The sequence below is a fragment of the Theropithecus gelada genome, chromosome 5 (assembly GCF_003255815.1).
Source record: "Theropithecus gelada isolate Dixy chromosome 5, Tgel_1.0, whole genome shotgun sequence".
Taxonomy (NCBI): Eukaryota; Metazoa; Chordata; class Mammalia; order Primates; family Cercopithecidae; genus Theropithecus; species Theropithecus gelada.
The window spans coordinates 153,752,788-153,770,151 of NC_037672.1; the positions used below are offsets into that span (position 1 = coordinate 153,752,788).

The 17,364-nt window shown below is 34.9% G+C and overlaps 1 protein-coding gene across 1 annotated transcript in view; it reads right to left on the reverse strand.

Annotated features, from left to right (window-relative positions):
- The window catches only part of PDGFC (platelet derived growth factor C), a 214,395-nt gene that overhangs the window by 5,938 nt on the left and 191,093 nt on the right, over positions 1-17,364 (reverse strand). Inside the window, exons 4-5 of the mRNA XM_025386594.1 lie at positions 5,196-5,403; positions 289-506 (exon numbers count right to left, since the gene is read on the reverse strand). Coding sequence (XP_025242379.1) covers positions 289-506; positions 5,196-5,403 — 426 coding nt within the window. The remainder of the gene's footprint in view (positions 1-288; positions 507-5,195; positions 5,404-17,364) is intronic.

Below are 17,364 nucleotides of genomic sequence, written 5' to 3' on the forward strand. Positions count from 1 at the left end.
ATTTTTTTTTCCCTCAGAAAACACTTTTTTTGGTATGAGAGGCAAAAACTTCACTGACCACCCATGTTATACTACCAGAGAATAATCTTTCTAAATCCCTAATATCTGGAATTTTAATTAAAGGTGCTAATTTTAAAAAATAAAGGCATAAACTATTTGTAAACCTTGTTTTTTTTCCCCCATGAATACTACATCTTTTTTCCAAACATAAATGCATTTCAGATTCACTGTTTTGTTCAAAGACATAAAATACCCAAAGGAAATCAAAAAAGAAAATTGTATACCTACCTCATGGTATTTTTTAGTAACTTTGCTTGGGACACATTGACATTCATTGCAATTGTGGAGACAACAGGCACAGTTCCCTCCACAGCGTTTAACCAGGAGACAACCTGGCCAGAAAATGGTATCGGTTCTCTTTAGTTCTTCCCTTATGGATACTGAGAAGTTACGAGGTGTGCAGCTGTATAATCTTACCTCCTCTGTTAGAAGGTTCAGATCCACCACTATACGGCATAAAAGAGAGCAAAGAAAAATAGATGCTGATGCTTTGAGCCTGAATGTATTTCATTAAGCTCTTTTCATAAAGAAATCTTACGTTATTTCATGAGCAATATCCATAACAATATCCCCTCTTATTGTAAGTAGATTTTAGAGATATATAACTGCAAATTGGACTTTCTAGTTCATAGTAAACAAAGCTTCATTATGACTTAGCAACCAGTAAAGAGATGCCATTGTGTAATATTAAGAACAGAGCCAACAAAACAGTTGAAAGCTATAAATAGGAAACTTTATAGAGACAAAAAGGGCCACACGTTTTAACCTTAGTAAAAAAAAAAAAAAAAAAAAAATTGACATGGAGAACACTGAAGAATAAAATGCAAAATGATGAATGCTTTGATTAAAAAACAAATATAATTCTTAAAAGGATTTTAGGCTGATACAATTAGTGAAGAACAATTTATTGAAATGTGCCAACCGCACTTTCTATAATCTCTATGGCAATAAGAATCATAAAATATAAAAAAAAGCATGAAGAAAATGCACATTTGAAGACAGTTGTGTAGACCATGAGTGAATAAAAAGGACATACTTTATAAGAGCAGAAGTTGTAGGAAGGCAATGCTTCAAATGCATTGAATGATTTCCCATCTTGGAAATTTAGACTAAACTAAACTCCTTCAGATATCTATCCCTCCCCTGCTAATGCGTGGAAGAAATGTTTAATTTATCTAATTTATAACCCCTGCTTCTACTCCTTTAGCAAGCTGGTTAACTATGCTGTTTATGCTTTATTCTATGAAAGAATACCTACTTTTGAGGACCAAGCAAAATATTCTTTCATCAGATTGTTGCAGTAAATCCTCAAAGAACCATTGTTTTTAACCACAAAATGATTCTGCCTCAGGAAAATTGTATCAAAATAACATGTCATGTTCAATGTGAATTTATACATATCACATGAATAGTAGGTAATTACTATTAGGATAAACACTTCTAATACAATTTATTTTCTGCCTTATATCTCTGCCTGTTTTTTTCCCTAGAAATATTCAAATAAAGCAATTCAAATGACATTGAATACTTTCAGATAACATACATTCCTTCAGGTTTTTTCCTCCTAAATTTAAAAAATTTAGAAACATTATCTAAAATATAATAAACGTACCCTTTCCACTAATATGGATAACATATACATGAATGAAAAAGAAGAAAACTATTTTCTGGTTAAAGATGGCTTCAAGTAGAAATAATCATGATGTAATCCACTTTTTTAAATTAAAAGCTAATTTTTATTAATTTTTAAGTGACAAGATAATTAAGAATCAAATGCTTATTTTCTTGGATTTGTTATACATGTGACCAGGTGTTTTTGATACTTAAATTGTCTTAATTGTGTTTGATAATTTAAGTATTTTAAGAAATGTATTATAAAATTATGCATAGGTAATTGCAAATTATAAAAGTATGTAAACTATATGATAGACCAAAACCTGAGTTAAGTATAGGAAAGCACCAAAGAAATCCTAATTCAATGAGTCCATTTCAACACTTTATTCAGTTAAAAAATTATTTTTCTAACTCAAGAGAAAGTCATTGTTTATTTTGGCTACTGAAAGATTTCTTTTTAATCTGAAAATGATCCTGTGAAAGCAAAACTTTTCAATATTTAAGAGCAAATCCTTCTTTCAAATGCCCTGAATAGGCCAGCTTATCCCTAATACAAGTAATGAGCTCATTATGCTAAATGGTGTAACATATTTTACCTGGTTTCATTTTGCTGCTCTAATAGTATATATACGTACACATTCCTCTTTTGTTGTTAAAACTATTTTTGGGGTTATTTGAATCTTTTCTCTAGTATTTAATGCCTGGGTAAGGAGGAAGAAGACTTAAAATATGCACAAACACAAAATCTGGTTGCCAAAGTTTTCAATGCTTATTTAAGAATTATACTTCTTAAGAATGTGAGTGAAGAAGCTCTCAGCTCTCAAAGCATATTCATCTATGTCAAGCAGTTTTAAATATGTTATTTCATGACAACAGAAAATGAGATTGTATATGTTCCCTTTAAAATGTTTACTTAACCACAATAAAAGGTTAGACAGATTTCCCAAGTGAACTAAGTTGTGATACCTGCTACAATGTGAAAATTTAAACACACTTTTAACTTAGCTTCCACTCATTTATCATGTTTGACACAAAAGTCAAAAGCCCTTTTTAAGTACTAGTTAAGCTTGACTTAGAAAATACAGTATTTTTTTTGTAGCAGTAGCAAGGTATGAATGAAAACCCTGAACTAGAGGAAGAAAGTGAAAGAAAAAAAAAAAGGAAAGCATGAATGCAGTCCACAGTTTTCTAAAAATATAATTAAGGATTTTAAATTTGGCATTTCATATTTGAAATTTATGCTGCCTATTGCTAAGCCTTCAAATGCATATAAGCTTCGTTAAAATAAGTCATATGTCATATATTCTTGAAACATTGTATAGTACTTTTGGGGGGGAAAAGGCAAAGAAAATAAAGAGAAAAAGGAAAAGAAAAAAAGAAAGATAATGTACCAAAGCATACTTTCTGAATAGCTTAACTATAATATTAAAGAAGTTTCCCTCTGCCAAATATTTGTAAAAGCTGGTCTTCAGACTTTTTTCCTTTTATAATTATCTCCTAAGAAAACAAATATGGGTATTAGTTTATTTTTCTAAAGAATGCAGATTTTGAGCACACCACCAACCAAAATCATTATTTTTAAATGCAAATGTCATTAATAAGTTTTGCTACAAAAAACAGTCATATTTTTCTTTGTTAGCTGTTCATTCTTTTAAGAGATTCAGTCCAAAGACAGTCTATTACTGTAAAGTAATCTGAGGGTGGTCTTTCTAAGATGAATGTGGTAACACTGTGATGTTTATTCTGTGGGAAATCTATTTCAATGTCTAATTAGAAGCTTTTAAAAGTTTTACTCCTGTTCTTTTGTAGAGATACTCTCAGGAGGGGAGTTAGTTTTGTCTATATAGATGTTATCCCACACCTGTATTTTAGTTTATGTAAAGTTCCAAAAATATACACTGCTTTTCTCACACGTACTGCATGCTTAAAAAGTTAATAAATTTGGCAAACTGCAAAGGGCTTCAATTTTGAAAGTGTTAAATGAATATCTGAAAGATCTGGTTCAGCTTCCGATGCTTTCGAATGCAAGCTAGCCTCCGGCCAAATCTTTGAGCACCAGGCATATATTTTCAGGCATAAAGGCTTGGCTAGAAGGGACGTTTTTAGGCTCAAATCCAGAAATCAGCTGTCAAAAAACTAGATCTCAGTTTAGAACCTGATTCACTGCCCTTGCTTCTCACAGATCAACATGATAATCAACTTCAAATTTGCTAACAAGGGCTCTATTCATGGATGTTTCAGCTAGTCTTGCAGCTCTTCATCTTCCTGTTCCTAAGTGGGAGGGAAGGGAAGTGTTGCTCGTAAGTTATTCATCAAGTTATTCATCAAGATCAAATCTTATAAATATGTAACAGCTTTCAGCATCTGGACAGGACTCGGCTGCCCATGCACTTGAAAACTGATTTCAAATATTGCCAAAAGGAAACCACGTCTGTTGGCATAGCGAAATACCAGGGCTGGGCAAGTCTGAACATGACCTGCTGAGATTAAAGCTCATGATCCAAAAAAGCTGCAACTCTTAAGAGCAGGAAAGGGCAGGAATCGGGTTTCCTTCTGACAAGTTTTAGAAGAGCATGTCTGGTGCAATCTGCCCTTGCAAATGGCTCAAATTAACTGAACGTTGTTCCTTTCATATAAATTCTCTAGGCTGTCACTGCATTCTCCAAAGCTGTAGATTTCAATATTTCTGACAGACTAAAACAGATATTTTGAGTGCACTGTAATTAAACAGTTATTTCTATACGTTTTCATTTGTGTTTGATACGGATGCTTTCCAATTCCAATGTTACTAAAAAAAATTACGTAATCTTACAGAAAACTCAGTTAAGATTATTTCCAATTTCTTGGCCATGTAGAGTTAGGTTTAATTAACAGCACTTTCACTCTTAGAGAAAGATACACCTATATGGGCAAAAGTGATTGTTTCAACAGCAAATTTACATAGTTAAAAATTATTATGGTGTGGGTTCTTTTAGGTTCTTGTTTTCTTGCTATGAACCCTGCCTTGAAAACTATGAATTCTACTTTATGTTGGGTCGTTGCCATTTCTCATAGTTTTTAGAAGTGTCTAGGCTTAGAAAATGCAAAGTGATATAATACTGACCCATGGGAGACACTGCAGACAAACATTTTTGTAGAGCATCCCCTTTTTCTAGCCCTAACCTGGTTTTGCAGCTATGATAATTTCTCTTGAGTCCCGAAATCCACGTGTTCCAAGTATTAGGTTTGAGTAAGCAATGATTTTTGTAAAATGCAATGAAGGCCTTCATCACAATGATATTTTTGAAGATAATATGTAACTGGAATTTTCAGAAGTATCCCTTTCAATATATTCCTGTTGGGTTATAACTAAGTTCCTCCTTTTGTATACATTATTATTCAACACATAAATATGCTCAAATGATAAGAAAATGTATTGAATACATCACTGATGAATTTTAAACTAAGCTGTGGCAGAAGAATCTGAAACATTAGCTGCTAAAAAAAATTAAATGAGGTTCTAATCTGAAGAGGGAGCTTACCTCTGGATTTTCTTCCAAAAACAAAAGCCTTGCCAAGAAGTTGCCAAGTTGGCCTATATAGATCTTCTAAGTCCAACTGCCATCTATCTGGTTCAAGATATCGAATAAGGTCTTCCAAGGTACTGAAGGCAGTTATAGCATTATTAAGCAGGTCCAGTGGCAAAGCTGAAGGGGGTAACACTGAAGGACTCACAGCTTCTGTGAATTGCTGAAAGTAAAATGAATCATATGTTAACTGTTTTAAAAATGACAATGTATTCCTTCTGGACATATGCAAGAAGTTATAAAGACTAAGGCTGGAAATATGTGCGAAGGAAAATTGTGTTCAATTCAATTAGAAATAACTACTCTGCAAAGACTTCACGAAGATGAACTCTGATAGAATTCCTGTAAAATCAATGAGAAAGGCATTAATTTTCATTACCACAAACCGTGATGGATGTGGGTATCTTTTGGTCATATAAAAAAATTAAAAATATCTTCATGGTTCAATTACAGACTTAGAGTGAAAACTATAATACAGTTTATCAAATTTTCCTTTTCTTTTCCACTTTTCATTTTCCTTCATCTGAAAAATTACCTCGTAGTTATGCAAATTAGTGTCACATAAATTAAAAATTGCATAATAATTAACCCAAAGATCTAGAACAAAATACACGTAGAAATCATTTGACATTAAATAACTTATTAATCAAGATAGAAAATGCCTAAACCATAAAAGATCAGCTTAATAAATTGCCTATAATATATCTTAATATAAAATGTCTAATAAACAAGATTAAGAGATCAGAGAGACGCTGGGAGAATACCCTGACAAACTATGTGACTGTCACAAGATTAGTATCCAGAATATACAAAAACAAGGACAAAGGCAATGGAAGAAAAATGGGCAAATTCCAGACAAGAAGCTTGAATGGTCAATAAACATATGAAAATATGCTAAACTTCATTATCAGAGAAATCCAAAGAGAGATATTATTTCACATACGAAAAAGGGATACTATTTCACACAGATGAGATTGGCAAGAATTTTAAAAAGGATTACTGAGGATGTGATTAAATTGGAATTCCTCTGCTCTGCCTGCAGAAGTTAGTGTACACAGGCATAACACTTTAGCTGATGTAACTGATAAGCACTGAATATTCTTTCACTTATGCACATGGAAATATGTTCAATGATTAGAAAGACTGGAAGCAATCTAAATGCCCATGTATAGGGAAACACTAACACATCGGCTCTTCCTTTTCATTCTCATTACTTCCATCCTGGGCTAGATACTAAAAACGTACTATAAATAGCAGCTTCTAACCTTATCTCCTTACCTTTAATCATTTCTCTCTCCTTTGTTCTATGCTGCATAATCCTGGGTTAATCTACTAAATAAGATATCACTGATCCTATGATGAATTTGGACAAATGCCTATGTGATTTCTCATCTGGAGGATAAAATCCAAATTCCTTACACAGCATTCAGAGTCCTCAAAAACTGACCTCTGCTCACCTTCCCCTCTAATCCGCTACTCATCAGAGACATGCACATTTTGTTCCAATCAATCTAGTCTCTTCGCTGACTACTGCACACATAATATCATCTCAGACTTTGTACCTTAACTTATGCTAAATCTGCCCCCATACCCCACATGCAAAAACTCTCCCCCTGTTGATCTACATCATAAATCTTCACCATTACAATGACCCTTTCAAAAATCCAATTCATCCATGAAACTTGGAACAACAGGGTCATCACTGTCCCATATTATCTCCATTGGGTCAACTGGAAACAGACTCCTTCTGTGGGCTGCTCTGTGAGCACTTGGCTTGAAGAGCAGAAGTTGCCCTGTAAACTAGGAAAAGGAGTACCTTTCTCTGGACAGGCACAACCCTCATGGGGCTCCTGGCTTTGTGGGTGCCCCGCTGCCCACTGGGGAACATTCTTACAGAGTACAATAGGCAGAAATGAACTTGGCAGCTTTAGGCCAACAATGATTTCATCCTTTTTTTTTTTTTTTTTTTAACAAAAGTTTATTGAGTAACTACAGTGTTCCAGGGCCTTTGTGTGCATTATGAGAAAAGCACAGCGGAATGACAATGTCTGGCCTCCTTCCTTGCCTGGATTACTCATGTGTACTTTCCAAGTCTCCACTCAGCTGTTACCCCTTTCATCTTTTTTTTTTTTTAAATAAATTTTATTTTGTATATTTGAGGTTTATGACATGATGTTACAGGATACACAAAGATAAGCAAAGATACATGGAAATGTGTAAGTACATATATATATATATAGAGAGAGAGAGAGAGAGAGAGTACAATGGTTACTATTAAAGACTTAATTTCAATAATGTCAAGGATCTGGCTGAAATATTAGGACTAAGATATTTTCTAATTATTTTATGATGCTTTTGCTCTACCCATTAGACTGTTAAACTTTGAGAGTAGACACTAAATCTAGTATGTTTTTGTTACCCAGTGTTTTCTATAATTGCCAAAAGAACATAAAATTGCTTTGACAGAACTATGACTGAAAACTCTATTAGAGATATAGAGAACAGTGATCTGAAAAAGGTTTTAATTTTAATTTAGCCAATTTAGTTACTATTGATTAAATTTATAGTGCAAAAATTTAAAGCAAATTTTTGCATATTTCAAAAATATAAGCCTACATATGTACATAAATGTTTTACAAAGTAAAAGTTAAGGGGTCAGTAATAGTCAAAGAATAAGTATTATTACAAATGGAAAGTTTCAAAATCTGTACAGATAAAATAAGTGGCTGCTAGCAAGTTAATACAAAAAGTGTACATTATTAAATCATCAGAGTGCAGATGTGTATTTTAAACATAAAATATAATTGTTATGTAGGCTAATTTCAATTAGACAGTAATCCAAGAATGATTTGGCTTATATTGCTTCCAATTTGTTGGAGATTCTCTGAACAGAGCATTTCTTTTGAAGTAATACAAAGTGCTAACTGAAATGAACATTGCTGAGATGAAGTTCAAAATATTAATACAAAAGAAGGCAAAACAAGATAAGCTTGTAATACTGGGCAAACAAAAGATGCACACCTTGGGTCCAGTGAAGTATCTGCAATCTGCACACTTTTCCCCTCAAATGTTAAAGGTTGGGAGAAAAGCATCTTCTGTTCCTGTATGCATAGATCAGTTGGTGTTATAAATCGCTAAGCTTCTAAATATTTAAATTACAATTTGATAAATTTAGAAAGACAACTGTTTCCCCACCACACCCCACACACAGTGGTCCCCACCCAAAAAACAGGAAAGAAGAATGAACATAAGTTCCTGGGATTCAAAGAATCAGTCCCTGGACAGAACAGGGGAAGTGGTGCTTCTATTTAAGGGCCTTCTCATGACTGTCCCTCCACCCACTGGTTCAAGGAACAGCCGAGTTGTCCAGTTTCAAGGTTCTGCTTTTCTAAGTGGTTTAAAGGGACTCTCAGAGAGAAAGGGGGAGCAACGAAAAAAAGAAGTTACAAAAAAATGTCTTTGAATTTTTAAGTTTTCCTTTTCTCTCTAACAAAGTACTACTGGTCTTTACAGACTAATAGCATTTTCTCCCATAATTAGTATCCAGAAAATTCTAACAATACCTTTGATACTTAAAAACACTTATGATTGGGCTGATAAACTGGTTAGAATATGCAAAATATGCCTTGACTTGAATTGGATTTTCACATTCTCTGTTTCTTATGTCTTTTATTCTTTATAAAAATATGATGGTATACTTTTAAGCTATAGGTTGTGCTAAGACAATTTAGTGGATAGCAATGGATACAAACAGGAAGCAGAGTTTCTTGGTGTTCTGCAATGTAGACAACTAAACCACAACCCTTATTCAGCCAGAGAAAAGCTTCTGTGTTATCACCTGCAGGGCAGTAATGACAACCTTGGTGATGGTGTGGCCCTAGCCTAGACCCTTTCAGGTCTATTACTTTGTAAGGACAGGTTGTCAAAGAGCAGAAAAGGCATCTAAAATCTGTGTGATGAAGTGTCCTGCCAAACAGTATATTTCTAAAATATCAGCTCTATGAGATAAGGATCCGTTACAAAATTGGGTCTTTAAAATTCTCTGATGAAAGTTACCCTGAATGACAACATGATAATGAGAGAACTATGATCAGGAGTCAAGGGACTGGACTCTAAATCCCAGAGATACTCACACGTAGGGAAGAGAGTTTGAGTAAATTGCATAATCTATCTGTGCCTCAGTTTTCTCCACTACAAAATACAGTAGCTAAAGTCAATGACCTTCAAGTTTCTTGCCAGCTTTTACATTTACAAATTCTATTTAATTGTCAGATACAAGAGGGTCCAATGCAGCTTCAGCAAAATTATCTAGAGAGCCTCAAAAATATAATAAATCACTTAGTAAGGCTATAATGGGACTGAACTCTATTTTTTCTTTCTATGAACTCTCCCTGTTGTTTTAGCTTATCAGTTTTGGGAAACACTGCCCTGTGGTACAACTGTGGTATCATTCTACATATATATATATATATATATATAATTTTAAGAGTACATGAAGTTTATCTTGCTCTTTAAGAAATCAAATATCCTAGAAAGGCATGTCTGGCTTATAAATAGAAGCAGTTATGGTCCTAAAAATCTGAAGGAAACAGGTCCATGCTTAGAAAACTGATGCCAAAATGTTTAAATGAATATAGATACATGTTGTGTTATGGGCTGAATTAGAGTTCACCCAAAGTTTCTATTCTACTAAAGTCCTACTCGCAGTATCTCAGAATGTCTGTATTTGGAGACAGGGTCTTTAAAGAGATCAGTAAAATAAGGTAATTAGGGTGGACCCTAATCTAATATGACTGGTGGTCTTATCGTAAGAGAAAATTTTAACACAGACATAGTAGAGAGGGAAGACCATCTGAAGACACAGGAAGAAAATGAACATCTACAAGTCAAGGAGAGAGATGTCCGAAGAAACCAAACCTGCTGACACCTTGATCTCAATTTCTACCAACCAAAATTTTGAGAAAACACGTTTCCATTGTTTAAGGCACCACTGTTTAAGTCTGTGGTATTTTGTTAAGGCAGCCCTCGAATGCTAATACATGCCATCAACTTCTCCATATCTATATAGGAGCAATCAAAGGATAATATTACACTATGTCCATTAAATCATTCAACAAGTATTTATTTAAAAACCTGTAAGGACTCACACAGGTGCAGTGGCTCATACCTGTAATCCCAGCACTTTCCGAAGCCAAGGCGGGTGAATCACTTGAGGTTCAGAAGTTCGAGACCAGCCTGGCCAACAGAGTGAAACCCCATCTCTACTAAAAATACAAAAAATTAGCCAGGCATGTTGGCCACGCTTGTAATCCCAGCTACTTAGAAGGCTGAGGGACGAGAATCACTTGAACCCAGGAGGTGGAGGTTGCAATGAGCCAAGATCGGGCCACTGCACTCCAGCCTGGGTGATAAAGTGAGACTCTGCCTCAAAAAAAAAAAAAAAAGATAAAAATAAACAAATAAATAAATAAATAAATAAAAATAAAAATAAAACAAATGAACAGAAGTAAAAACCTGTGAGGCGAGCACTATAAACAAAACAAGAGAAAATTCTTGTCTTTGTGAAGCTTATTCTATGGAAGCTCAGTATACTGCATCATAGAAGAGAGTTTTATCTTGCCAAAACAAAGCTGAAATGAGAATCTGCTATTGTGAATCACACAAGTAACCAAACAAGTATCACACAAATCCTGGTGAATGTGGACCATAAAAGAGTGAACTCAGTATGTAAGAATTACCGAAAAACAAATATATTTGTATTAATGAAAAATAACTGGCAGCCCAGGAGTTCAGACAAAATAATAGCCATAGGAACAAGCTCAAGACAGCAAGTTTGGCTGCAAAAGTTAAGTTTTCTTATTGACTTTTCCATTGTTCTTTTCAAAAATCAGTGTTTTACTGTTTTGTATTTTATTATGGCTACCTTAAATATTTTCTGCACTTGTTAACATCTTTCCCCTTTTTTAGAAAAAAGAAAAGCTGATTTCCTGTTCGGAATAGTACTATCTGAACTACTTATAATTTCACAATAAGTCATTACTTACCTCTAAAATACCATAGCTTGTCATTTTATTAGGATTTTTGTGGCCAGTGCAATTTTAGAAACACACTTAAAATGAATCTTCCTTGGACAAATACACACATATAAATGTTTACCTTGAGTAGCATAGCAACTGTTGCAAAACTATTAGGGCCTACAAAGATTTATGTTGCAACTTTCCTAGTCAACAGCATATAGTATCCGTCAAACTGATAAGAAAGCTTTCAATTCATTCATACCTAACAGAGAGTTAGGAAAGAAGATTAAGTTTTATTGTCAGAGTTAAAAACAAAACAATATTATAAAATGATCAGGTGTTTAAGAGAAGACAATAAATGTTCAGCCTTGTGTAACATCACTTCTTAAAGGTGTCTCCAATCTCATTTGTGTAGTGTCAAACTGATATATTATACAGAGGTCTTACTTTTAAAGAGCCTAAGCAGCCGACAGGGCATGCAGACACAAATGCCTGCCAGGAACAACTCACGGGTGGTTCTGTAAAGACACAAGAATGTCCTGAAACAATTCATTTAAACACGCTTCTCTGCCTTTCCCTATGTGCTTATCCGAATTCATCCAAAAGTTATCTGGGTCATGTTTTTAAATTATTTTTAAGCCGGCAATGAAAAGCAAATGCTTGCATTCCTACTCAAGAACAGATGTCTTAATGCTGTGTAGGTAATGCAGATTATATATTTAAGTGAGAAATCCTAGGGAAGGTGGCCAATTGTATTCACATCAAGGCTTAAAATTGAGGAGTTCTTATTAAAAGAGCATGACAATTGAATAAAACTTGACATATCTATATAACCCATCACAGCAACAGTCCGGTATGAAAAGTGTATGAGCCAGCATTTAAAAACAATACTTTTTAAGGCTCAAACCTGAAACTGGCCTTAAAAGGCCATGAGTTTCATGGTTTCAGAAAAACCCTGGAGAGCAGAAGTCTTCTTGAGAAGACTGGATATATGAAAAAAGAGATGGCTAATTTTGCCAAAAGTGTTGTCTTAAATAAAAGTAATGTTTATGTACTAACTAGACCTTCTTACCAACTTGATGGATGAAACAACTGCTATGGACTCACTTTTCCCATCATCATGAAACTGGAGAACCATTACCATCTAACCAGATGTACGAACTAAAACACTGTTACTCTCAACATCTCACCTAAAGCATTCGTGGTTTACAAGCTAAAGAAAAAATTTCACCCTAGTGATAGCACCTTAGATTTGCAGGTCTCCATAGAAGTCAACTCCACCACAGAGCAGGCTCATTGTTGGCTGGTGAGTCAGAGTCAATACACAGAGTTTCCCACTTCCTAGGTCAAACTGTGGGTTATAAGTAATAATCAATGTTGAAAACTGGAATTCCATGGGATGACTAAATAACATAGTACTAAGAATGCTTTCCACAATGGCATCTGTGGGAAGCCAAAATTAAGGGTTTTTTTTTTTTAATTATTTAACTAAAATCTGAAAAACGATTCCTCTGAATAAACAGTGTGACAGGCCTTAAAAGCTAAAATAACATCTATTGGTGGCAAGTGTTTGACAACAAAGTATTGCAGGACTTTTTTTCCTAATCTAATATTGAATGCTTGTGGATTTGCTTTGTTATAATACTCAAGAAACACCTAACAGTGATGAACTTCCAATGAAAGAAAATGTAAACTAAGAACTATTGGAAGAAAAACACACATTCACTGCAAAACATGAAAGAATATGTACCTGAAACCTAGAATCTCTGAAGACACTTTCTTACAGAAATTTATCATACAGCACACACAATATTTATTCAGTGTATCACTCAACCACCATTAAGGGAAATCGTGGAATGTTTTACGGAAATCTAGCTTAGGAATAGTGGCTATATTGGCAGACATTGTCAATTATATGTTCAATAAGTTAAACAGTTGGATAATATGCTCAACTTCATTCTAGTTTTGTATGTGCCTTGAGTGGAAGGCCTTATTTTGAGTAAGAAACAATGGTACTGAGTTATTTACTTTAAAATGGCTTGACAGTATAAAAAGAGTGTTAAGTAGCTGAAACTGAGGGGGCAACAGAAAAATCCCCCAGTGAACTGCTTTGAGGGGAAAAGTGAGATAATTCAGTGGAAGCCATTAGAATGCAAACAAAGGTCAGCAATGACCCCCACATGGCTGAATCCAATGGTCTGTTTTTTTAGTCTAACTAACCAATTGGCAGTAAGTGGCTTTTCACACACTGTGTGCTCTGCAGATTTTCTTCCTATCTGACAAGATGCTTCTCCTTAGCTCTGAGTGCTGGTTCCTCCTTACCACCTTCTTTTTACATGATGGAGTGTCCCAAGGATCTCTGCTTGGACCTTTTCTAGTTTCTGTCTCATTCTTCCCCTTGGTGATCTTCTATAGTTTCAAAGCATTACATATAATTTATACGCCGACTACCAGAAAATTCCTATTTCTTACCAACACATTATTACCATCTCAGTAAATGCCAACTCCATAATTTGCAGACGCATTTTGCTCCTCCCTTTTTCTGTGCTACACTCCATATCCCACATCAAGTTATCTCGGCTCAATCTTCATACTATGTCTAGAATCTGACCACTTTCCCTACTTCTATTGCTGCCACTTTACAATTCAGGCCAACATATGAAATAGTCTTCTAACTGGTCTCCCTGTTTTTGCCTTTGCCATTGTTGTCTGAATTAAATAACAGAAATTTACACATTCTACAACAAAGGGTCGATAGGGTATGAGTACAAATACCAATTACTTTTCTAGACAAATGTATCAGCTTTTAAATTTTAAACTTAAAAATGGCCTTTATTTTAAACATTCTATAGATTATTCACAGTGGAACTCAATGGAACGGCTTTGTACAGATTTCATAAGCCTTGGTTAATGCACTATGCCTCCTGAAACCCGCCATTCATCCCTCCCAGGTACATTTTATCGGGTCAGAAGGCACTCGCTCATCTCCTACTGCTGACAATGCAAATCATACTCTCTTCTTCAGTGTAGGGGAGGCATACCTACCAGCCATAGAAAATGGGGCATTTGTCAAAATTACATGGTGAACACCTCATTTATGTGTGTGTCTGTAGGAACAGATATTCAAAGGAGGGATGATTCTGCCTACCTAGGAAACTGTTTATAAGGATTAAGCAAAACAGTATATTTTAAAATCTTAATAAACAATTCAGCACTGTACATATTTAGGGATTACCATACACATTTTATTGTATATTTAATTATCCAAGTTGTACCAAGTTTAGCAAAGATAAATAATTATTAAAAAAAATATAGCTCATGATTGATGTTGGTCTGTGTTACATGGAGTAGCATGGACTCAGTAGGCAGTGTTCAATGACATCTCCGCCCAACATTCTTTCTAGACTGATGTGGCAAATCAGAGCTTGTCCAGCCCTACAAGGAAAATTCTGAAACAAACTTTTTTCTCTTCTACAACAGATTTATATTCAGTAGCTGTTCTGGAGGGAGAAATGGGCATTACACATCAGTAAATTAATCTTTATGGCCATGAATACCTCTGTGCTAAAGAACTTAAAAAATAAGCATAATAATATCCTTAGCTCACTTCTCTTATGTCAGTTTTCTGAATTCATATTCTTTGCCTGTAAAATCCTTATATGAAATGAAACCAACAAAAAATCCTACGCAAAATGCAGCATTTCAATGTTGAGGCCCACTGTGTCACTGTTATCTTAATTACAGTGTACAGTATTATATTAAAAGAAACTTCTATAAAGTAACTAGTCAGCACTCCATTCCTATTTCAACAATGGAGAAAAATGTAAATAATAATTATTTTATGAAGTGTTTGGGATTTTTTTTTTTTACATTTTTAAATCACTCTATGACATCCCTATTCTGCCATAAAATCTTTAGTACTCATGCACAGACCTGAACATTTCCAAAAAATAAAAGCATAAACAATTATATGTTCTTTGGTCATGTTTTTATATGGCGGTCATCACACTAAAATGAGATTGTGTCTCATGGTCAGAATTCCAGGCAGGTCAAAAGAATCACCCGGTGCAACAGAGAACATAGAATATTTTTGTGAAAAGTTGGTACGGTCACCTCAAACACACCTGAGAAGGCTTCTTCTATTGATATAAGCAAGATATGGCTCTGAAAACAGGGTTAGATAAAAAGTTAAATCATTCAGTAGACTATATTACATTCCTCTCATGTGCTCACACCGAGTGAAGAAGATGAGTAATAAAGCCATTGTGAAGTTCGTATCTCTTGATGCAGAAACCTGTGTCCTTTAGATCATGACTATAACAGAAGTGAAAACCCAAGTGCTGTGAGAGCGATTAATTCTGCCTGGAGAATTAAGGAGGGGATACAAAGAATAGATCAAAGTTAATCTAGAGCTTAGAGAATTAGAAAGTAATTATATAGATTAGAAGGGAGAAGCACTTTAGATATTTATAAGGAAACTGAGTTGAAAAAAATGGTGTTGGGTGAAGAAAAAGATGAAGACTGCGAGAAAGCATTGCTATCGGGGGAGAGTAGATGGTGGGAGGTGAGGCTGCAGGAATGAATTGGGGTCTGATTGGGAAGGCTTTGTGTGTTCCATGTTATGGAATCTGGACTTAATCATAAGGCAGTGCAAGAGTCAGAAGAGATTTTAAGGAAGGTGGGATACATACAAGTTTAATTTTTCTGGCTTTCTACTTCTATTTTAGGTGAGGAGGTACCTTGGATTGGGAGAAGGGGGTGTGTAGACTGGTGGGAGCCATGAACAAGACTTTGGTATCTGAACCTTTGCTCCTGATGTTGCCCTTTGTTAATAACTGCTTTTATCGCCTTGTCATATGGCTAATCACTACTCACTAATAAAGACTCAGCTTCTCCAGCAGGCTTCCACTAATGTGACCTCTCTCTGTATATACACGACTACCTCTAAGCTGGTCGACCTTTGTGATCCTGTATCATTCTGTTCATATCTCTAGCACGACATCAAATTGAAATTATTGTACAACTCCCTCCTACTTGCCTCGAAGTTCTTTCATGGCGCAGCCAAATCTTAATGTCTTTTGGATATTTTGATCTCCAATAGTATTCAGGATCTGACAGAACAGTATTAATGAAATGCTATAAAAAAGTATGCTTTATGACCTGATTGATTACCACCATTGAGGAAAACAAATGAAAAGAAGGGTGGCAAAGTACATGACCATGGTAGAACCAATAGGAATTGGTAGCTGATGGCATGGGGAATCAGGGAGAGAAGAGATATCCTTAATTTTAAGTGATTCTAGCTTGAGAGAATGCGTTAATAGCGACATAACTATCTAATATAGACAAAACTGATAAGAAAGAAGGAAAAGTTCAGGTTGGGTCAATTTATAATCAGTGGAGGTGTATTGACATGCATACATCCAGCAGACAACTGCAAACATTTTTTGTGGCATTAAATATAGAGGACTTGCTTGGAATAGAGAATGATAGTCATTAACATATACAAATGTCAAATGTTAAAGCCATGCGCTAAGGGCACACATGAAAAGAGAAGAGGATAGAAGACAGGAAAATGGGATTTCCCCATACTTAGACCAAAGGTCAAGGCACAGGATCAACCAGCACTGGTGTTTCAAAATAGATCAGTCTAAGGATCAGGAAGAGAGCCTAGAGGTGTTAGTGATTTTTTCTCCCAAAGAGAAGAGAGTTTTGAGGAGTAGAGAGGGACAATAACATCAAAGTGATGGAAAGATCAGCAAGAAAGAGGAGTAAAAGCCGGCCACTGCAGCTATTCCACAGGTGGTGTTCTGTGACCTTAAGAACAGAGAAGTCTCATTGAAGTAAGAAGGGAAGAAAGGCGGCCCTTAAAGAAAAAGCAGTGAAATTGAGAAAGCAAGTAGAACTTTTTCATTAAGTTTGGCAGGGAGAAAAAAATAAGAAAGAATAATGGATTTATGAGAAGAAAGATTAGAAAAAAGCTTAATAAGTACAGAACTATGTGTACATTTGCAATCAGAAAAGAAGGCCAATGAAAACAAGAAATCAGAAGACAGAGGAGAGTTAATGTCAATTGTAGATCAAGACAGGGCAAAAATATTTTTTTC